The 24338-nt window shown below is 41.7% G+C and overlaps 1 protein-coding gene across 2 annotated transcripts in view; it reads right to left on the reverse strand.

Annotated features, from left to right (window-relative positions):
* Window positions 1–5439: 5439 nt before the first annotated feature.
* The window catches only part of LOC146610678 (vitamin D3 receptor A), an 89541-nt gene continuing 70642 nt past the window's right edge, over window positions 5440–24338 (reverse strand). For both annotated transcript variants that reach the window (XM_085344364.1, XM_085344365.1), the window contains 5 exons: window positions 22726–22825; window positions 21944–22121; window positions 19748–19899; window positions 19121–19237; window positions 5440–14031 (listed from right to left, as the gene is read on the reverse strand). In XM_085344364.1, the coding sequence (XP_085200490.1) occupies window positions 13778–14031; window positions 19121–19237; window positions 19748–19899; window positions 21944–22121; window positions 22726–22825 (801 nt within the window). In that variant the 3' untranslated portion in view covers window positions 5440–13777. The remainder of the gene's footprint in view (window positions 14032–19120; window positions 19238–19747; window positions 19900–21943; window positions 22122–22725; window positions 22826–24338) is intronic.

Raw genomic sequence — 24338 nt, forward strand, 5'->3', positions numbered from 1 at the left:
AGTATTTGGTATGACCCCCTTTATTCTTCCTGTAATACAGGGATGGAGGAACTCCAGGCCTCAAGGGCCGGTGTCCTGCAGGTTTTAGATATCACCCTGGGTCAACACACCTGAATCAAATGATTAGTTCATTACCAGGCCTCTGGAGTTCAACTTCAAGGCAATTTTGAGGAGGTCATATAGCCATTTGAATCAGCTGTGTTGGATCAATGACACGTCTAAAACCTGCAGGACATGGGCACTCGAGGCCTGGAGTTGGACACCCCTGCTGTAATGTCTTTAAGTAGTCTGCAGGAATAGTTCTCCAGGCTTCTTGAAAGCTAATCAAAGTTCAAAGGCCAATCCATGACTGATAGTGTTCTGTTGTGTGTTTCTCTATCCTGGTAAGCTTTTACTGCAATATCAGCATGTGGGCTGCTGCCCCAAAGCATGACAAGACCAGTGTAATAACTTTATTGATAAGCTGTCACGGAGCTCAGCCTTGCTCGAGATGGAGGAAATTTGAAGACATCTAATGCCAGTGAAAGATTCACCAGGATAGGAGAGCCTGCTGAGGCTGTTTGGCCGAACAGAAAAGTACCGCAGTGCAATGGCAGGAGATGTCTTTGAAGCTGTTTAGTAGACGGCCAGGGGTAGCATATATAAAGGAATTACACCAAGGATTGAGTGTAACCCCAGAAAGGAGGAGCACAGATCATTGTAAATATGAATCCTGAAGTATCTGTCACATAGGTATGAAGAAAATCATTTGAGAAGTGCCAGTTGATATCAAGGAACCTGCATAGTCTGTTGAGAGGAATGACACAATCAGTGGTGTAGATTCATCTAGAGAAACACATGATATGTTTTTGCATCAGGCAGCTATTAACAAAGAGTCTACTTAAAATGGACTCTTTGGTAAGTTGTGTCTTTAGTGTAGACGGAACACTATTCATCACTTAAAATCAGCGTGAAGTGGCTTAACGAATGAAAAGCGTTCCTTGGAAAATGATCAGGTACAAGGACGGAACTGAACGTGAATGAAAAAGAAGCCAATGTCCGAATGAAAACATTCAGAAAGCCTCAAGAACTAGCGCTCAAGACCACTTTAAAAATGACAAGCAAGTCCAAGCAAGTCCTTGGAGGGAAGACATAAAGAAATCTTATGTTTGCAAGAATAAAGGTTTTCGCTGCTCAGTTGCTTCTGCTGCCCTCAAGTAGCTACAAATCAAATCAGATGACAAGTCTTTCATTTTAACTCGTCTTCCTCTCAAGCCACAACTTCACTCAGATAAAGGGATAGTACAGGGAAAATAAAGGACTTGCTAACTATAAACTAATTAAACTCTTCTTATTTTGCTCACTTACTGAAATGAACCAGCTGGTTAAAACTGTAAAAGCAGCACGAGGAACGAAATCTTTAGAGCTCACACACCTGGGCGGTCGTGGTGTGTTAAATTTAATATTTAAAAGTGCAAGGTCATGCAAATTAGGGGCCTGAGAAACTGTGAGAAACATGAGGCGTAAATATAAAAGTCATAATAAGGCTCGACCTCTTGTGCATATGTCTGCTGCGACAGCTGTGAATGTCGGACATTTGGCCGGAGAAACAAGAATCTTATTCAGTAAAACACTCCTCCTCCTCTGGGAAAAGCTGCACAGCACGGCACAATGGGGATGTGAAAATGAGACATGTAAGAAATACTGGAGGTGACTCCCTTCTGGGGCTGGACAGATGAATGGAGCCAATATTTTCTTCTTTTTGGTTTTTGCTTTGTGGGTTTTTTTAAAAGTTGTTTTTTATATATATATATATATATATATATATATATATATATAACTATAAATATATATATATATATATATATATATGTATGTGTGTGTGTTTTATATATGCTCCATGATTTGCAGCCAGTGATTTCTACTATATCTCCTTTCTTATTGTCAACATGAAAACACACTGAATTTTCATTTTGTGTGTATGGACAGTCTGACTTAGTGCTTTTACTGCTTTTGAACTCTAATGATTAAAACCATCTGTGGAGGACTCCCTGTGTGCTCAGTGACAAGCTGCTTTATTATGATGAATGTCATTTATTTTAAGTTGGTTCTGCACACACCAACTCAGAGCCACAAATAACAATCTGTATAATCTGCTTTGCAAAAGACCCCCTGACAAAAGAAAAAAAAAAAGACTCTCCAGTTTTAAACAAGTTCTACTTTTCTTTTTTTTGAGTACTGATTCATTGCAGTATTACAACATTCTCTGACATTCCAGTAAAGAGCATCTGGACACGTCACCATGTGCAGGATGTGACTAACGAAGCTCAGCAGGGATACCAATAACACAGTGTGTGTGTGTTCGTGCCATGGCATGTCTCTCTGTGTATCATGACTCTTTCCCAACACGGCTATGTGCAGCAATTATGCAGGAATGTGACTGTAGAAACACTTGAGACGCCTGGCTTCTCAGACTCATCCATAAACTGCAGCTCTCTTCACATGAGCCATGAAAGCCGGCGAGATAATAGTCAATCAACACTCTACAGAGTGAGCTATTAGCATCTGGTTAGCGGTCCAGCGGAGAACTTAATATGGGAGAAGCCGTTATTATGAAAACCGCAATGAGCGCAAACATGGTGGAAGCATTCGTGGCGGCTTCGCTGTGAGTTTATTTCAAGGCTGAGAACACAATCATTCAGCCACTGGGAGCTGTGTCATTAACATAAACAAAGACAAATACCAGATTAAGCAGACAGCTGTCATAAAAAAAGCCTTTCCTAATTTTTGTCATGAGAGTGATTCAGTTTAAAGAGCTTAGCTTTTAGGATCTCAACTGCTCAGCCAGCAGTTGTTCTCATTCGAGGTGGGTGGATCGAGCCAAAAATAATATCAGTGCCAATACTGGTACTGGTATTGGATCGATACTAGCGTGATAGGATCAGTGTTGTGTTTCTAGCCTCTATGCTCAGTTTTCAGTGGGAGAAACATTTTGTCACTCATCCAAGTGACTTCTTCAGTCTCAGCTGACTCCAGGTTTCCCCAACGTTATAAAGAGTAGGGCTGTGAGGTCAGTTTTTGGATCATTAATACGCCAATTGACATGACTATTGATCATCAACTACTGATCATCGACCAAAGCCCAATGATCGGTGGCCTTAAGTACCATTCACAGAGAGTTGGGGAATGGCTGCAAAGATGGTGAAAGATCTCCTCAATTCAGACCAGTGTTCCTCCCTGTCCAGCATGTGTACATCCTCATCAGTGAAGGAGTGTCCACTGGTTTGGTGTGATTGCAGAGTCCTGGCCTGACCAGCTCTTCTCCATCGTCCATCTACTTCACCAGAGGTTGTTTGGTTTTCTCGATGTAGAAATCATGGCAATCCTCCTGGCACTTAACAGCGTACACTATATTACTCTGCCAAAAACTGGTCCACTCAATCCTTGGGGTGGACCAGTTTTTGGCGCGGCGTGTTTTGGGGTTTAAAAGCCAGAGGAATGCAGTGTTTAGAAAAAATGTGTCTCAGCTGTTCAGATACTCCTGAAAGGCACTATGAAAAATGTCTGAACCTTTTTTGTGTTGACTGTCACGTCTATTTTATCTATAGTCTATAGCACATAAACAACAGAGGTTGACCCAAAGTGCTTTAGAGATAGCGGCACATTTACATACCAATTTCAAGATAAATAAAAAGCTCAAAAGGTGTGTTTTGATGTATTCATTTTTCTGGAAAACCTAAGTGATAAAGATTTAATTTTCAATGAAATGTGTTCAGATTTTGCAAATTCATGATGATTAATCTAATAAATCATGACACACTGCTCCCCCCTACATAAGCTGCCTTTATAGGTTAAAAGTATCGGTACTGGTAATATTGGCCCAGCATTTACTTGGAATCAGACTGCTATCAAAATGTGCGGTATCGCACAGCACTGCTCGTCGTTCCCGGAGGGTCACATGGAATGAGACTGTCCTAATGAGGTCTGGATGACTGTCATCACAGGCAGGCCAAAGCATCCTGCTCATGCTCACCTTGGTCGTGCAGAGGCTGGCAATAAACTACAGCATTTGTTTCATCGTGGTTGGGTGGAGTTTGTCACAAGAGGGGCGAATACGTTTGTGATCAAAGAGAAACTTAAAATGAGCCTCCCGGCTCTCGCTGAGTGGGAAGCCCTATCTATCTTGTTCCTTACATCTACTGCCCTTCTTCCTTTCATCGTGCCACAGCTGCTGTCTTATCATTAGATAAGGCAATCCGTCAGGGAGAGAAGTGAACGTAACACAGATCAGTCACGAGGAATGGCGCTGTGCAGATGAAAGTCTAACACGGAAAAAATGAAAGTGGTCATGTTTGGGGACAGCAGCAATTTGGTCACCACTCTGAGGTGACAAAGACATGTAACGGTACTTGATTAAAAAAAATAAATCATGCGCATCTTTAATGCACGTTAAGAAAATGGAAGGCAGCTTCTCACTGCGGCTGTCACTAATCAGGATGTAGGTGAAGATGTGAAAGTGTCCAAAAGCTGAAAGGAAAATGGAAGAAAAAGTAGCTGAAATACATTAAATTTAATGATCCTTTGACTTTTTCGGAGACGTGAAATCGGAATATTGTTCTATATTCGGTATGATTATTTCCACATACGGAATGACCCACTTCGATGAGTCTATCAGCCGCTCAGGACTACAGCAGCATATTTGCGCCCTCTACCGGCCAAAGAAGTGTACAGCCATGTGGTAATAAACGAGGCAGTCCCACAATTAAATTAAATACAATTATTTTAATTAATTCACTTATTTCCCCCAACATCAAGTGGAGGATAAAATGACAGAATATCAACAAACTTCACTCATGGAAAAAAAATATTGCTCATTAAATAGTTCCATATTTCTCAATGAGCAGTGGACGCAGAAGAGCTTTGCAAGCTCGTTTGTCGATTTATTTCACTTTGAGTATAAGTGACTGTAATTAAGTGGATTATTAAAAATAAATGGAAAGTCTGGGGGCCTCTGGTGATTATAGTAAAATCAGTTAACTTAGAAGAAACTTGCATATGTGCCTTAAAGTATCACCCCATACATGTTCTCTGATGACATGCAGGGACTAATTTGTGCCTTTAAAAAAAACAAATAGCATTTTAACTTTGCAGGTTTTTTTCCACAATGATGGAAAAATCTAACTGAGGTAAAAGGAATTTGAATTATGCTGTTCCAAATTTTTTTAAAAATGTGAAAACTGATGTATTTCTAGGAAAAAAAAAAGTTTTCATTTATCAGCATTAAGTTAGAAATAAGCGATGTTTTCTTCTACAGCACGACACAAAGAAGCGAGGACACGAGGGCTGTTTTGCGTCACTATGTACAGCTGTTTTATTTGTGTGATTTCCCCAAAACATCATCAGTATTTTACTAAATACAATGCATTTAACCAAAGTACAATGGATCAACTTCAAAGAGAAGAGCAAATAGAAAAGAGCAAAAAACAAAATAAAAGGTGGTGATTCATACCACACAGAGACATTAGTTCATGTATGTATAACACTATCTGTCTTTACGTAAGGCTATTGATGGTGCCATCAGCAGCAGCGCCCTGGCAATTGTGTATTCTGAAAAAGACAAATTTCTGCTCAAAGCACTGAGATCTGCTGCGTTTTACTGCATGGTGGTGTGCATGTGTGAAAGCAAAAGTACTTATTTTGGGACTCTGGTGAGATCAATTATTACTTCAACTTTTATTTTTATTCTACAAGAAATACACAGACCTACATAATAGATCGTTATCTACTGGAAACCCTTTAAAAAGACTTTTAATCGAGCCAAATTAGATTTAAAAAAATTAAATCAGACTCCAAAATGTTTTTTTTCTTGCTTGTTTTTCTGTTTGCTTTAACTCTAAAGTGTCGTCTGAAAGGGGAATAAATAAAGTATCACAACTAGCTGAAACACTGACATAGCACACCCTGTGGAGGATGCGCACCTTCCACATGCACATCGTAAAACCGATTGTGGAAATAAAGGGAGGGTTGGGGAGGGCTACTCGATAAAACTCAACTGTCCTCTACAGAACATCGTGTATTCTGGTTAAAACCCCTGATATTGTCCCAAAATAAGGCTGTGGGTTCTAGGCACACCAAGGTACAACTGAGCTGAGATATATGTGCATTTATGTTTCTTTTCTCTCGTATTTTTAAAGACATGAATCTTTCTATACAGATGAATGAAAAACCTACTCACTTCTAAGCACCTGGCTAGCCCAGGTCTTACTATGGAGATTACAGGTTTTAAAAAAATAAAACTTGATGACTAATTTTAAAAAAAAATGTTTTTAAACATATGTTTTGCAGAGCATTTGGAGACAAAAACACAAGTGCATCATTGGCAAAAAACTGCTGGTGAGGGAAAAGAAGTGGGCACAAGTGTGCGTGTGTTTGAGTGTGTGTCATGTGTTCACTGTCTTCTTACAGTCAGTTACAAATGGGTGCATGTTGACCTTTGAGTGCAGCGTTTTCAGTGTGTGTGTGTCTGTGTAAGCGCATATTGAAAGAGGTAGCAAAGAAATGCAACAGATGACAATCTGTTTAGAGTGAAATCCATCTGTTAGACAACAGAAAAGCTGGCTTTCTATCTGTCCGCTCTCCTTAGGTTCAAACACAGGCAACATATGAATCATATGAGTCACAGCCTGTTGTTCAGAATACAGCTCGTTTAAGTGTAAACTAAGACTAATCCTCCTAATAATAGTTTTAAGGACACTATATGACGTCAATCAGGAGGCAAATTGAATGAAGCATCTGCCAAAGGATTTCCATCAGCAACAGATGAGGGTGCTAAATGAACCTTAGAAAACCAAAAGCACATGCTGTGAGCTGAAACATGACCTAGAATTTCTAGAATGCCACAGTGAAGTCTCGCTAAGTCATTCATATCATATATTTCTAAAGGCCTGCTTTAATTTGAAAGCTAAGTGAGAGCAGCACATAGGTGAAGCATTCAGAGTTAGAAGAAGGCAGAAGTGCTGGGCTGGTGCAGGTGCGTGATACTTTGATGCAAAAGAACCCAAAACTGTTACTGTATCTAAAATAGGATCCCAATGTTGTAAACCCTTATCAGACAACTGAAGGGCACTAGAGAAAAAGAAAACACACGCACACACAAACACACGCAGACAGTAACGGGAAAACAAAGCTGTCCGAGGGTCACTGTGGTGGGAGTTATTTTTTTACATTTTGAATGTTAGGGGGAAAACAAAGTTGTCAAAGTCGAACTGCATTTCTCATTATCTGAGCTGAAGCTGACAACATTTACATAAGTTTCTGACTGTGTGGGATGAATTCATCAACAGCAGTGGGTCAGTAGAGACAAACATCTGTTAGCGTATTATTTTGATTAACTGACGAGCAGACTCAAGTGGGACCAGCTTCCTCTTGTTTCGCAGAGCTCAGATTCTTTTGGTTTGTTTGTAAAGTTTGCACTTAGGTTCTCTGGCTTTATGCTACTTTCATACAACAACCCATGAGACTCGATTCCTGACTGCTCATAATGAACCATCTCTATTTTGACATGCAATCAATTAGCCTCATGAAACTCAAGTTTGTCAAGTATGTTTTGATTTAAAATCACTCATTTGTATTTTGTCCCTGCTTTGTCTTTGATTAACTGCTCTCAACTTTACCTTTGCCTTCTGTGACTTTGTTGTTTAAATGAATTGTTGGGGCAGCGTGATGCTTGCTTTCTTGCAATGGTATAAATGAGATTCATACCACTCTCATGTCTGTATGCCTAATATAAAGCTACATCCTGGAGACAGTTACCTTAAAGTGGACCTGTGATGTTTATTTCCAGCCCCATATTTTTATTGTTGGTCTGTACTGAGTAGTTGGCATGATTCAAGGATAAAAAAAGAACATCCCTTCTTTTAGCTTATACTTGTCCTTGGTGCAGCGCCACAGCTCATCCTGTTCGAAACATTCCTTTCCTCTAAGGGAACCCTCCCCCTAAGCTAACTTTCTTCTGATTGGTTGCCCCTCATACACACACATAGTGTGTACAGCAACTAGGTGAAGCTTACACCAAGACCAAAGGCATCATACAGATCTAGGAGTATAAAAACAGAGTTGAGGTTTTGGCTCACAGTGATTACTTGTACATAAGCCATTCATTATTTGAAGCTTCAGCCATATTTAATATGAGTAGCTTCCATCATAAGTATATATATAAATGATACCAAGCCCCACCCCCCAAACAAATAGGGAAAACATAACAGGTCCACTTTAACAGCAACGTTTGTATGGGTGGAGGTAAAATATGGAGCTTATATAACTTTACATCTTGTTACAGAAACAAAGTCGCCGCTTAATATTTGCACCGAGCCAAAGTGGTATCAATCAAACGTCTAACTTGCTTCATGAAAGCAAGAAAATGAACTTCCATAAATGTTAAACTTGTCACTATTATTTTGCTGAGTTTATGACACATCTCTCTTCAGAATTTTTATAAACTGTTTTTAGGTCCCGCAAACCTCGCAGTAGAGCCTGACTGATACAGGATATTCAAGGTCGATTCTAAAATCGAGTGGTATGAAAATCCAATAATCCAAAATATCGGCTGATTATTTTTGTTTCGTATGCACGATACATACAACTTTCCTGAACATTTGTTATGTGTAGTTATTTATTCACTTGTTCACCTTCTATCCAGCTCACCTCAGATCATCCGCTTGTTGTTTGTGCCAAGTGCCCTCTGGTGGAAAAACTATGTAATATCACCGTTCGCAACATGGCTGAAGGGTGTTTCTTCTGTCTCTTCTTTCCATTTCTATTTTCAATTAAAAATGCAGATAACAAAAAATAGCAAATATAGTCCAATAATATCGCCTTGCCAATAAATCAGTCAGGCTCTACCTCTCAGTCATTTCAAAGTTCTGTTATACGATGCTTCAGTCTACAAAACTTCACCTATCGAGTCAACTCTTCTGCTTGGTAAAGGGGACTTTGTAAAGTTACTGTTTCATCAAAATTATGTCTGTTCCACCAATAAGTTGCTCATTTAGATATTTACCTAAACAAATGGGTTTTTTTTCTCTCCTGGGTAAAACAATAATAATAATTATAATAATTTAAAAAACATAAATCTGCTCTTTGAGACACATAAAAAGAATCCAAAAGAATTCTGGCACTTTCTGCTGCTCTGAATGTAGCCTCACTTTCATGCATCATTTTTAACATGCATCTACACACTTAGGTGAGAAAGTGGAGCTAAAGAGGCCTCGGATTTAAGTGAGTTTAAAATTTTATATAGAAATTTGAAGTAAAAAAAAAAATAGATATCATCCAGCATTTTTTTTAAAAAAAGAGATAAAAAAGGAATATACTGTACATATACACCAAAAAACTTCTAAATTAGTGTTAACGTAAAAATGGATGTTTTATATTAAGCACAATCATGCTGCGACAAAAATATATATATTTATAAATTTATGTGCAGAAGGGAGAGGTAGTATGTTTGGCTAAATGCACTGCTAAAGCTTAGCGGTGCGTCGTCCGTTTACAGAGACAGAGAGACGACAAAGTCCGAAGAAAAAAAGAGAGCAAAGCAGTGATGACAGCAAGTGAGTAAAGAGAAAAAAAACGAGAGTGTGAAAGTTAACACTGAGAAACATTGGGATCCACTGGCCTACTCACAACAGGATTCTACCTAACAACCTTTTTACAACAATTGGCAACTAGTTTCCTGTATATCTTATGAACACTGCAAAGGTTGCTGAGGAGAGAGTTGTAGTGTGTGTGTTTGTATTGGTGTGTGCTGAGTACATCTGTGGTATGAGTTTATGTTTGGTTCCCTTGAAGGCTATTGTGAAAAGTTGTCCTGTACATTACTGAGGTATCTGTTAAATGTTTCCAGCTGAGTGAGGTTGCTGTAAGTAAGGCTACCGAGGTGGAGCTGCTGACCTGGGTTGAAGGGTGGAGGGGTAATGGTGCGAGAGACTTGTGCATTGTTTGGATTCTTTTGAACGCTAACGGCCTCTAGCATCAGCTACAACTATTAGGTTAAAATGTATAAGCCAGATGTTTCATGTTTAACCCTAAATATATACATTAATAATGGCAAGTAGGGCTTCTCCAGAGAGGAGTCAGCATCCAGCAGCAGCATAGCAAAGTTAAATAGGGAATCCTTACAAGTGAGCAGACTCTCGCACCATCACCCTCTCCTTCATTTCTTTTTAAACAGATGATGTAGATGTAAATGTAAAAAGTCTGTCAACAACTGTTCTTTAGCAAATGACGATTACTTTAAAACAAAACAAAACAAATCTGAATTTAAACAGCTGCGATGCGAGACGCAGAGCAGTGACAAAGGTAACATCCCGCTTTGGATTTTAACAGGCGACGTATCAGTCAGTCAGTGTCACAGTGTGTCACTAAGTCTGCACATCTGTGGCAATTCTCTTTTTAAAAAGTCTTTTATCTCCTTTAATCCTCTATACAGATTCTACACAGTCTTCTAGAGGTCCACTCCAAAGGTTTCCTGGGTCGAGCCGGACAGAGGAGCCATTCTCGGTTGTCATCTCCACATTTGAGCGACCTGTACAATTCCACAGCAGTTGTGGCCCCTAAAACTTACACTCCCATCAGCCCTTGGTGCACCACAGTTTTCCAAAGTAGAGCTTGACTTGCTGCTGAGTTAAAGCTATGAAGAGTAATCCTGCTGTAACTGGTTATTGAGGTGGTTAGATGGTTGATGAAAAAAGAGGCACGCCCATGCTGTAGCTGCAACAGTTTGCGTTGGTTAAGTCCTGTGAAAGTCAGTTGAGGCAGTGTTAGTTTATCACATGAGGGTTTGAAGAAGGAGATGTTTTTGTTTTTCTATACAGAGTTGGGGACTGCCTCTCCGTTCACAAAAAAATGATACAGCTCCAGGTGGAAAACAGCGACACTGACTTCTTTCCTTCCATTAACAAAAATCAGTGTCAGTGTTCCTTCCCTTCCCCGTATGTGAGGATGAAGCCACTATGTGAGTTAAGAAAAAGCTATTCCATCTTCACTCACTTGATATCAGGGGGAAAAAAAGGGAAGAAGAAGCTTGTTCTTGGAAAACGGCTCCAGGAGTCCGCTTTGCTCATCTTTGCTTCACTAAAACGACACTGCAGCGCAGCAAGCCAAGCGCCAGCAAGACGGCAAACTCTGACACGCTATACAAGTGACAGTCTTGAAAGGAACAAAATTAAATCAGTAAATAAAATCAGATGTTCACCAAAATGAAAAGATTATGAATATACTGTATAATTGTCAGAAGCTTATCGATTGACTTTAGAAGGAGAGAGAAAAAGACATACATCCATAAGCCTGAAATGGACAGAGAAGACATTTACTAGCGAGAAGTTACTGAGCTGTTGGGCATGTTTCAAAGGCCGCCAGTGTGTTAGGATGCTTACACCAACTGTGTGTATACTGTGTAGATGGAATGCTCAAAAACAAATGCCACTGGGAATGTTTAATCATATGAAGTGTTTGTAATTATAAAACATATTTTTTCGAAGTCTCATTGATGTTTGTCCACTATTTGGGACTCCGGTCTTCTCCGGTTCTCCCTGAAACAGCTCAGCAACCTGTCCAGAACTGCCATGTCTGTCCGTTCTAGCAGAATAAAACATAAGAGTTCAACTCCTAATTGCATATAGCAGAGCATCTCGCCATTAACAAGTGAATTCTCTTCCTATATTATCCTACGTTAAACTCTAAATATGTACAGAATTAGCAAGTGGTATTTACAAAGTTTGTCCACAAGGGGGTGGTCCAGGTCTGCATGAGGGTGAGCAAACACTGTGTCAACAGAAATGTGATGTATGATATGTAGTGATGTTGAAAATTAACATTCTAAACCTCGCTTATGTGGCTGGTGTTAAAATTATACAAATGTGATAAAAAGATATGAGGCTTGAGTTTACCTTTTTACAAATAAAGAAAATCTTTCTCGTGCGTTGTATCGCTACTCTGCTACTAAGAGCATCTTCAGGATTTCATTCACAACATTAAACTACTGTATATTGCTACTTTTCTGACTTTGGGGGAAAAAAACAATCAGACAAACTAAAGCTAAGGCAGATACTTTCACACCAATGAGTCTGCATTTGAAATGTATTAATTATGACCTCTAATGTAATTTCTTTGATCAGATAAGCTTAGAAAACAAAGTCTCGCATTAACTATTATTTCAAAAAGTCCCTCTTTTAGCTTCCTCCTGCTGTTATTTAGTATGATTAGAAATCACAGTGATGCCTAGAGCTTCAAAAACAATCTCGGACTCATGATTGTACGCTTACGCCGCACACATCGTAAACACCAAGTACACAATATGATCAGACAAACTTTTCCCTGAGGCAACAGCTGGTAGCTGGTTTCTCTCCAACTACGCAGCTCTGTCTTAGCAGCAATCTAACCAGCTGAACAAATACTTTTGGATAGTCACTATCCATGCAACATGAAGTTGTGTTTGCGTATGTCACTCTACAAACTTCACAGGTCCAAAATGCTTCCCTGCACTAGACCCTCAGTCAGAGCCTGTACACCCCCCCCCCAGTGGTCCATCAATATTCTCCCTCTCTGTACACGTATCTCGCAAATAAAAGGACTCCTCACACGCTTCTCAGTGTGTGTGTGTAATTGCCTTTTGAAATATGACATATACACACACACACACACACACACACACACACACACACACACACACACACACACACACACACACACACACACACACACACAACAGAGGAGAGGCCTTCAAATCCTCTACATAGTACAATAGTCAGAACTATTTGCTTCCATGGAAGCAACCATGTTTTCCCATATATGTCAGCTTATACGTATCATTTATATTTATATAGCTTTATACATACATTCTTTTTTACTAAATTCCTTTTTGTCCTGTGAAAAAGTAATTCCATCATCTGTAGCACCTCCCTCCATTTATCCAACCTCGTTTCCTCCTTCCTTCCCACCATTCCCATCCTGACGCTTTCCTACTTAAATGTCCTTCTTCAGTCTATTACACTATCTGAGACTACATGCACAGATTCACAGGGAAACACGCCTGCTCCACTCTCACTTTGTATTTCTATGACATTACTGTAAGCTTGCCGACGGCTTCTGATATTTAATATATTTGGATGTCTTTGCTTTTGAAAACTGTAAACCAACAAGAGTTAATAGCTATCTAAACCGAGTTTATCACCCAGCATGGGTAATGAAAGTAAATCTGTGCATTTGCTCCTGTGTATTGTGGCAATGGCGTGAACATGGAGCAATGTTACAAAGAGGATGAGACATTTGTGTCCATCCCACTGCAGGAAAAGCGGCAGGAATCTAGTAGTTTTTGAGGAAAGGCCATCATGATAAAGGGGTGATTTTTGGAGTTTGGGGATGGAGAGAGGACCAGGATGTCAAAGAGTCTGGATATCTGAGTGATCTAATGAAATCTGATTCTGTACAGTGTTTGCAAATCCAGAAGCAAAAATAAAATCTGATTATCCAAGTGCAACAGAAAGCAAGAGCCTGTTTAGTGTGTTTCATTTTTGTAAATCCAGAGGTCCAGTTGTCTGAGTCTTGTAGCTTGAGGTTAGGAGGATGAAGAGATGATGAAGAGGTGAAGATTACTGTCTACCTGTCAGAATATCCATCTTTCTCCCACATGCCCAGGTTTTTATGAGGGCAGTGGCGTTCTTGGGGAAAAGGCAGCAGGGGTTGGTTACTCATCCTCTGTGTTACGAGCGTGTGAATGCATCCACGCAGGCCTCCTCCACCGCTATGACACCTCGCTGCCAAACACTTCCAGCACCAGCGGGGTCAGCTGCATGCTGTGCTCGGGCTGGAAGGAGAGCGAGCGGTACTGCTTGGAGTGCTCCTCGTTCAGGCTGCGCAGGTCAGCCAGCTTCTGGATCATCTTGGCGTAGAGCAGACGTCCACCTGGGTGGTTGACTCGGATGTAGGCCTGCAGCACTTCGGACAGGTCGTCCTGGAGCTGCTCGATGCGGGCATGGTCTTGGACACCGGGACGATCTGACATGGGAGAACAAAGAGGGTGGAGGGAGTGGAGAGTATAGCCCATCGTGAGCAAGGTCACACAACAAACGAGGTGGGGGCGTGGACGGAAAGGCATAATCAGACAGAAGCACAGAGAAAATTAAAGAGGGAGCAGCAGGGTGAGATTGGAGACGGGAGGTGTGGGTGGATGGAACGAGAAAGAAAACATATTTCAGAACATTTAATTGGTTTTTTTTTTTTTTTTTTTTTTTTGGCCTGTCCCGTTCGGCTCTTTTGCCATCAGAATTGTTGTCTAAAGGCAAAGAAAGATGCCCAACGGATTTACTTTACCAAACTGACCATCCCAGCCTTGCCGTAATGGTCCATTTGATTCACCTTTTATTGTTTATTTTATTTTCACTTACTGAATACGGGACAGACTTGACTGGGGGAAAGAAGGGGAGAAAGAAAGAGGAAAAGAGAAACAGCTGAGAAGAGGGACGGGGGAGAAGGGCAAAAGACAAAAACCAACAGAACGGGCAGAGAAAAAAAAATGCATATATCAATCACCTGGATCACCTGCTGAGAAAGAAAAAAGAAAGCAAGCAGAAGAGAACAAGAGTAATAGAATAAACAACATCACAATGATATATGGGAATATGACAGTAAATACTAAATGTTAAACATTATTGTGCAGCACATAAGATCAACAGAACACAGTGTGCTTTGAGGTAGGAGCCAAAAAGGGTGTAGTTTGTGGGTGTGATCACCAGTGTGTACACCTGTGAGCATGGACGTGCTTGTTTTTTGTTTTTTTTAAAAGGTTCCTTCATGTAATAATCTGCTAGAGGGTGTGGGGGGGCCACAGCCCCGTCCTCCAGGGCGTGAAGCAGGTGTGGAGGAGATCAAAACTCCAGACATCCAGAGGCCCCCAGAACACAAGAGACCAAGGAAGACCAACAGAGGGGCAGCTGCGCCACTGTCCCGGAAAGAGCTGAGGAGAGTCCCAGATGAGGGCTCACTCAGCAGCCGCGGAGCAGAAGCCAGGGGGGGTTGCAGTGACGCGCCCGTGAGCTCCGCCGGCAGCCAGCTGCGCCTGAGTGACCGAGCCCCAGGCCGAGAGGCCGGGGGCACCCCACCTCCGAAGTGGCCCGAGCGAGCCCCAGGCTCCAGGCCCCGATAAGCGGCCGCCAAGGAGTGAGCCGGTGTGTACCTGGACGCCCATCCCCGGACACAAAGAACCACCAACGCACCGATGTCTGAGGGGGTCCGCCACTGGCAGGGAAAGTGGTGGTAGGGGGAGATAGGCCTCCAAACCCTGGAGGGCCTGAGATGTCCCCAGAGAGGTGGCGCCTGACACCCAACCTGACATATAGACACAGACATACAGGCACACACAGATACAAACATCCATTCCCACCCTCATGCTCTCATAAGCACTTACTCCACACTCAACCAACGTGGAGACAGACATAAAGAGACGTACACACGATCACACTCCCCAAGCGTACTCTACAAACCGGGTCTAGGTGCCCCCGCCCCTGGAGGGGGGAACTGCACCCAGACCCAGGTGGTGTTTCCCTTTTCCCTGCGGTGGGGGGAGGCAGACCGCCCCGACTCCGCAGCAGCAGGAAGGCTCCACACTCCAGACCGCAGTCGGACGGTCAACTCCTCCTCCTAGTCCTAGCCCCCCTGCTCCAGCAGGTCGCAGAGAACGGGGGTGAGAGAAGACTCCGAACCTCCCTCCACCCGCTCATTGTAGTGTTGATGCATGTGTGTTCTAAGGTGCATTTAAAACCCAGGAGGGCTTGGAGCTACCTGCCAGAGAGCAGCAGGTAAGCGCATGGTCCCTCCTGCTAGCCCTCAATGTCTACGTGTATTTAAAATTGAGAGGTGGGCAACGATGCCAGGGGTGAGGTGTACACCCTGATGGTACTTTGGACTCCGTGTATCGTGCCCACCCCCAAGATCCTATATGTATGTGTAATGAGAGTGTGAGTAATGTGAATGTCTAAGTTGTGGGATAAAATTGAGGCAGAGGCAGCCAGAAGGGGACAGAGGGGGGGGTAGCCTCCTCTGCACCCTGGTGACATACCCCTACTCCAAGGCCCTGCATGTGTGGGTGGTTGTGGTGGAGCGGGAAGAGGGAGGCAGCTGGAGATGGGGAGGGAAGGAAGGGAGGGGCAAGTGACCCCTCCCTGGGGCCAGCTCCCCCGCTGACCCCAGTAGGCACCCCCATACTCCGCGACCCGCCAGGGAAAGGGGGCCCAGGCCCATCCAGACCGGGCCCAGTGCAGCAGCGCCGCCCGGCCCCACAGAGCCCGGGACAGTCCACCCAACCCCACCACAGAGAAAACTGCACCCACCCCACCATCCACTCATCTTCCAGACTACATAAGACAATAAACACCCAGGCTGAGATCTTCCTCCACCTCTCCTGTATCTCCCCCTCCTACAGAGGCAGCTCCTGAGGAGAGGAAAGCTCCTGCAAGATGTGACAATCTCCCCCACCAGTTGAAGAGCCCCCCAGGTGGCTCGACGCACCGGCGGCACCCTGCTCCAGGGCTGGGCCCCCATGCACCCACCCGCCCACAACCCCGGCAACACACCAACCAGGACCCAAGCCCCCGAGGCCCGGTCCGGGTCCCAGCCCAGAGACGGAGCGCCCCCAGAACCTCACGCCCATCCCGGACCCATCCAGGGGCAGCCAGGCTACCAGGTCAGTAACCCACGTCCGTCAGCACAGACCCTCCCCTAGCCCCGCTGCACGCAGCCGCGAGGAAACAGTCACCGGAGAGCCAACAGAGCCCCTAACCGGACATGACCGCTACCCCGGGTTGAGCCCCCCAAGGAAGATGCCTCCGGGGAACCCCCCGACGCCCTAAGCCTGTCCCTACCCCCACACCAATCACAACAGTGAAGGCGGGACCAAATTATGACCCCCCACCCCCACTAGGTGATGGAGCTGATCAAAGGAGCCCAGAGCAATTGATCTGATGTGGTGGCAGAGGCTGTATCAAGACTAATGTAATCTAATAGATAATTTCTATATTGGTTAGAATTAAGATTATTTTTATTTTTCCAGTTCATGAGGACTGTTTTCTTGGCTATGCATAGGGCAGTGAAAACCATATGGGCGATATTCTTTTCTGAAGTGACATTATCTAAGCTGCCCAACAAACACACTAAGGGGGAAGTTGGAATGTTACATTTCAGACACTTCGATAAGTCTTCACATATCTCGCGCCAAAACTTCTGAACTGGTGGACAGAACCAAAGAGCGTGGATATAATTGTCCGGTGAATTGGTTTGGCAGTGTGAGCAGTTGTTGGTAGACGTAAAGCCCATCTTGAACAATTGTTTTGTTTTTGAAAATACTGAATTTAAATGTTAAGTAGTAATGCTACCAGCCTACATGTCTGTAGGCTGGTATCATGCTCCCTGTTAATAAAAAGTTTGATTTGATCATAAAATTAATGTAATTATCATATCAATTACTTAACACTGTTGCCGAAAAGCGCTATATAAATGCAATCCATTATTATTATTATTATTACTTCTGTCTCATTTCTGTGTTAAATATGCTCCTCATGCTTGACTCAGACTTTAGGATCTTTATATACACGTGTACAAGACGTGATTAATGACGTGGGAGAATGTCTCTTTTCAGGAATGTTTGCTGTTATCTTCACTCTGTAATATCCTCCCTGCACTCAGCAGAGACAGCTGACGCACAGACGCTCTTACTGTCTCTTCAAGAAAAATGCATCAGCTGTCTAGTGTGCATTTCAAATTGAACTATAAACCGTTTTTTCATAGATTGTACACCAATGTTGCTGCTCTAACAGAAAACATTTACCTGCTTTGTATAAAATGTTGTGCAAAAGTTTTGAGCCATCCCTCACATTTTCTTGTAAGTTTGATAGTTAACCCAATCATAATGACCTATCAAGCATTCAAGCATAAAAAAGGCCTACATAATTCTAGCACCAACAAAGTGATTCATCAGAAGATATTACCCATCAACCCAGTATCACGGCAAAACATGTAATAGACACGCCGGTACGTCGAGTCCATTTCACACTTTGCCTCTTTAAAACATGAAATGGACACACATGCAGAAGCTGCATCACCAGCAGGGGGACTCAATATGTTTAAAGCAAAGAAGTAAAGAACAAAAAATGTATAAAGTGCACTTCAAGGTCCTTAATCATCAGAAACGACTATAAAGGAAATTTAAAAAAAAATAGGAAAGAAAGCTTGCCTTGAGACTTCACAGTATTGCACAGTATTGTATATGAACAGGTTTATAAAAAGAACACTGTCTGCTATCAGTTAGTGTCTGAGACGTGTAAGGGCCATGGTGATGGGATGTTCTGGGTCTTGATCACACGTCTGTCACTGTTAGTCTTTCTTATTACTGGATAAATATATTTTGAACCTTTTTCTTTTCTGTGTGCTTAGAAATCTGCACCACAGAGTGTGTACTGTAACTAAAGATGTGTAGATAACAAGTTTATATTGGATTACTTTCAACATAATAGCAACAGAGAACAAGGACAGAACTAATGATTTTTTTCCCTCCCTCAAAGAATTTAATTTCTAACTGCGGCTACTTTCTAAGTGCTGTTGCTTTGATACAAATAGTGTGTCCCTGAGGCTCTCGAGTCTCAAGGAAAACAAAACAAACTGTTTTTGAAATGGTGTACATTCTCTACAAATGACCCTGCTGCTTGACAGATTCTTTCTGTGATTCAGGGATTTGATACTCCTAATGTTCATTCACTGGTTCAAACTTGTCATTTACAGCATGCAAACTTCTGCTTCCCACACTGTTTTGTAACCTCATGCTTTAATGTACTGAACAGCACATTTGGTCTTCCAGGAAAAGCTTTTTCTTGTGTTACTGGCAGCACACGACTATAGGAGGAATCTAGGTCGGAAAGAGAATGCGACACACACCCTGCGCCATGCTGTTCACACTTTGATGATACGGTGTTGTTAGTAGTGAAACGAACCACTAACCATCTCTAATCTCTATTCTCAATCTTTAAAGCATGGCTCAGCTGGAAATACTCCAAGACAATGAAGGCACGGACGAACACACAAACAGCAGCGGCAGTACCTGGGGAGAGCAGGCAGATGGCCATCAGCAGCACGTGCTCCTCCTCGTGCAGGTTGAGTTTCTTCAGACCGACTTGGAATTTCACCAGCGGCTCCAACAGCTCCAGAGTGTGACCCGCTGTGAAGGATGACACACACTCACTGTTAGTACATTGTGCTTATGAATGAAAACACACCTGGTCTCTATGTGTATTTCGATTTTGCGGACAGAGAACATCGCTACCTGCCCTTCATGTACGAGTGAATAAGCACAGAGTGTGCGCTTGTGGCTGAAAATACCTGAAATTGAAACCTCACAGTAATGTGCAAGTGTGCGTAAAAAGCCAAGTGTGGGGGATCCTTGTAAGACTGTTATATAAACTGGGAGAAAAATAATCCCAGCTGTGTCACCAGCTTCAACAATTAACACTCTATACCTGGGAGTGTGTAAAGCTATTATTCACCAATGCCTCCAGAGCAGTGACTCAAGAAGAGGAGTCCATGTTTTAAGAGTATATATAACAGATAAGCATGGTCTCTTACACGCTCTGTACATGCTTCTTTAAAAATACATACTGTAAACATGAAATGCAGTCACCGATGCTTTAGTTCTACTGTGCAGCTGCTACATGAATGAGAGGAAACCAACCCTTTGTCACATCGGTGATGCAATACTTAAAGTCAGGTCCTCCACAGCTCCAGGACATGTCTTCCAGACTGAATGACTGGTTTGAACGCAGCATGATGATCTCAATGGCACTTGACTTTAAAAGAGCGATCTGGTCCTCTGCTGTCAGGTCTCTGTACAACACACACAGTTACAGATAAAAGCATGAGTCACACTACACTGGTTCAGTCAGGCACAAGCACTGTCAAATCAGTGAATCTGGACCTGGGACAGAAGAAGAAGGTGTTTTCTTTGGTTTACTTTACTTTTTGAAGCCCTGAGAGAAATAGTGCCTTCATAATGCATTAACCATACAAAGTTATACATGTATAACTTCATGAATAACCCATACAAGAGCAAATAAAATAATAATAGATTATCATAAATTGTGAATTAATCATGGGTAAATATATTTAAAATACAGTTTTAACTGTAAAGTGTTTTGTTTAAAAACAAAAAGCCAAAGAAACAAATAGTGCATGTAGTAAGTTTGGAAATGGGTCAGATTGTACTGTTATATAGCGGTACACGTGCACGGTAACAAACACTGGCTGCAAACAAACTTTACATTTTAATTGATGCAAATTAAGCGTGCTAATAAAAAACCCAAAACTTTCTTGTCCCCAGAATACACATGACCCTGTTCCATCTGACGAGTTCCACTTAACCACCTATATACACAAATAACTGTTCGTCTGTGAGGTAGAGAGATAGTAGAACAAGAAATAAAACAATGTATTTTTAACAGGTACTTTAGCAACAGAGATCTTTGCAAACAGAACTAAAAGTATGTGCATCTGCATTCACTGATGCAAGCAGATGCAAATGTAAGAGAACCACAGACCTTTTATCTACATGTTCATGCCATCACTGCTGAATGAAATCAGATTTTTTTTTCCTTTGTTTTTATATACCAAGGATCTAAACACTATTTAAATGTGTCTATAATTATGCCTACAGAAAGAAAAGAAAAAAAGAAAGTTGACAAAGAAATCCCAAACTTCTTCATTTGGGCCTCACAGCATAGACCTTACTTATCCATGAGCTATTATTGTTTCCCAAGATGCAGACATGTATGCGTTATGCACACCCATGTGAGAGATACAGTATTCCATGTTTATTCTTCTGTTTCATCGTCTCTGTATGTGCATACATTTACAAATTTATCTCTGCTCTGCATGTATTTATAAAGCTACAGCCTGTTCTGGAGTATTCTTGGAAGAGCATGTTTGTTTGGGGGTTGATAATAGCATCTCGCCTTACTCGGTAATGCCCAGCAAACAACCGGGCCCTTCATGTGGGTGGGGCATCGTCTATGTGCTACCCATTGGATGCACCAGAATTTACAATGCATCGGGAAAGTATTGACAGTGCTTCACCTGTTCTACATTTTATCATGTTAGTCTTATTTCAAAATTAATTAAATTCATGTGCCACCTCAAAACTTTGGTGAAAAGAGCCCATAGTGAAAAAGTGAAGAAAGTTTGCTTGAAATTCTTGCAAATTTAATTTTAAAAATGAAAATATAACATGGATATACTGTAACGAGTCCATAAAAAAACATATCAGAAACTTAGTTAATGGCATTGAGAATAAGATTGCTAGAATATTAGCGGCTTTATGGTATGAGACGTCTAGCAATCAGAGCCCCTCTGAGCCCAGCAATTTTCCTGCTTATCTCTAATTGGATCAGATTAAGCAGTCTGCTTTGTCTCTAAGACATTTCAATTACATTCACAACAAAGTATTCAAATTATATGTTCAGTCAGATTACTGAATAATCTGCCAATCACTTTATTGGTCTCATGTCTATGGAAATGAAATCTATGTGGGAAAAAAGAAACTGAAAATGTTCTTTAGAATCTTCCATAGCCAAATTAGCAGATTCAGTTAATCCGTACATATTGAAAGTTAGAATGGCCAAATTTTTAGCATTTATGTTTATGTTTTCTTAGTGAATCAAATGAGTAATCTACCGAAATAGCTGATCAGCTATTTTATCGGTGCATTGGGACCCATGTAAACCCAAATAAAGCTAACATTATATAGTGTTTAGCAACTGTTGGTAAATTATGGCAAATTAGATGAATCCATCTTTTTAAAAATATTAGTTACAAAAATAACAAAATGCTTTAATGTACTTTCTTGGCAAATCTCATTAGAGGCTTTAATTGGTACCTGAAGCCTGGGATCATCTTGGCAAAGCCTATAACCTTCTGAATGCTGTAGGACACCAGGTCAGCCAGGTGGGGCAGCATGGAAAGTTTTGTGTCCTCTTCACTGGAGTCTGGACTACTTGCGCCATCTTGGTACATCATTAACAGGTTGCTGAAGTTCATTTTGGTGTCCACTGACTCTGCTCAAGGAGGGGATTAGGAGACAAGTTGATAAAGGAGGAAGGGGGGAAAAGGGAACAGGGTGGGGAAGGAAGGGAGGGATTACAAGAAAACATTTAGAACGGACAGAAATAGCAAAGAGCAAGTTACCGGTTACACAGCGGAGATGGCAAGTGAGTTCACCTTGAACCGATGGGTTTAAATAATAAATGCACCAAAGACTTTTAAGTAATTTAATGAAAGGTATTAAGTGTATTCTGTTTGGCCGATATGGCAAAGAAGCAACAAATTCTAAAAAAGATTGACACACAGCAGCTCAAGATCAGTACAATCACTACAGCTTCACTGTGGAGCATCAGTGAGTCAATATGACTAACAGTGGGCACAAGCACCCCTCATATTTCTTGTAACTGCAAATATGAGTATTCCTTTATTGGGTCTGTTTGTTTTCCACAGTGGGTATGATCCAGGAGCTCACTGACAATGCAGCTGGTGTGATACAACCGCAAAATGGAGCTTAGTTATTATTATTTTTAATCAATAGATCTCTTCACAGCTGGGTCCTTGTGTCCTAACCCTGATTGATAAAACACACAAGAGAAGAGGGACCCTTTATTGTCTCACCAAGTGAGTGGTTTAATGAGTCAGACGAGGCATCAGAGAGTGAGTGAAGAGAGGCAGCTCTGCTGGCACTGCGTGTAACCGGGCCTTCGCGTACCGGGGGCTGCAAACACACACGTAAACACAAGCATTAATATTACCCAGTGCTGCTTGGCTTGTTTTCATGGGCTCCAAAAGTCCAAGTAATCACAACACACCACAGGTCTGTGTCACAGGAGCAGGGACTGCTGGAACTGTTCTTTTTCTATTTGAGGTTTTACTCAGAATAGCAGTCGCAATAATAAAGTAATAAAGCTTCACATAATAGAATTAGAAATGTCAGGTTTGCCGCACAGTGTGCATGAACACCGTGTTCTGAAAATTTCCTGTATGTACTGGGGTTACCAAAAAAACAAAGAACAAGCAAAAACAGCCCCTGCCTCACCAGCAGCTGATGTAATCACTGATCACTGAAGAACACTTTGATGAATTTCAATAAAGCCCACGTTTCAACAACAGTGAACTATTAAACAGCTAACCTGGTCGGCACACATGGCACAACACTGTTGCTCTATTAGCTCTATTTTTGTATATAAAACAGTGACATTACCAAAAAGTACCAAAATCATGTTCTCAAATTCTCATTACTCATTCAAAAATATTTGCTTCATTGTTACTTATAATTATTTTCTGTGAAAAATATGCATAAGTGGAAACTGTGATTAAAGTATGTCACCTCACATATACATGTCCAGCTCAAGTCAGTGTAATTGTGTAAGAGTTAACGCTCAGTAATAATGAATGGGGCTTGCTGTGGTGTTAACACATTGCAGCAATTCCTGATGTTTTACTGCAGACAAATTTAATCTAATCATATTCATTAGGCACAAAGTAAAAGACAGATCTGATTCCATGCTTTCATCCTGTGTGTACCAGGTCATGACACATGACACCTGGTACACCCATAGTCATTTGGAAAACAAAATGAATTTGCTCCACTAATCATAAAGTGAGCTGTCACTGTCCTAGTAGGGCCTGCTGTGGTTTTACCCTGTATGGTCGTGGGTAAGGTGCTAGCCTTTTTGTACAGCTGACTCTACTAAGCAATTAAGACCAGAGAATAGAGAGCGCTAGTGCAGGGGTGTCAAACATAAGGCCTCCGGACCAGAGTCAGCCCAGCAAAGACTCCAGTCAGACCCACTGGAAGGCTGGAAAACGTGAAAGAGGGGCATACATTTTTGGACTTTTAACTGTAAGTTTTACAGTTTCTCCTCCCCCATGGTCGTTCATGCTAAATCAACTGAACTAAGTAGTACATAAACAATTACATGACAGAAATGTTTCTGTCATTAACCATCTATAGAAATATAGAAACTTTATGTTTTAGAAATACAGGAGACTCTGGGCAGTGAGCTACTTTTTTCTGTAATTTTGCACATTTTTCATGTCGAAACCTGAGACATGCAGTTAAAATTGCACATCTCAGTGATTTCATGTGTAGTTAAACATATTTGCACTGAAAGAGAGGAGATTTTCCTTTATCCCATCTTAAGGTCAAACTGGGCTTTATGTGGCCCATGACGCCAGAGTGCCAGAGAGGCTTTTGTTATGTTTTCTTTCTTTTGAAGGCGATAGCA

The sequence above is a fragment of the Diplotaxodon limnothrissa genome, linkage group LG20, assembly GCF_057381915.1.
Source record: "Diplotaxodon limnothrissa isolate DT_005_m linkage group LG20, D_limnothrissa_male_GT1.1, whole genome shotgun sequence".
Lineage (NCBI taxonomy): Eukaryota > Metazoa > Chordata > Actinopteri > Cichliformes > Cichlidae > Diplotaxodon > Diplotaxodon limnothrissa.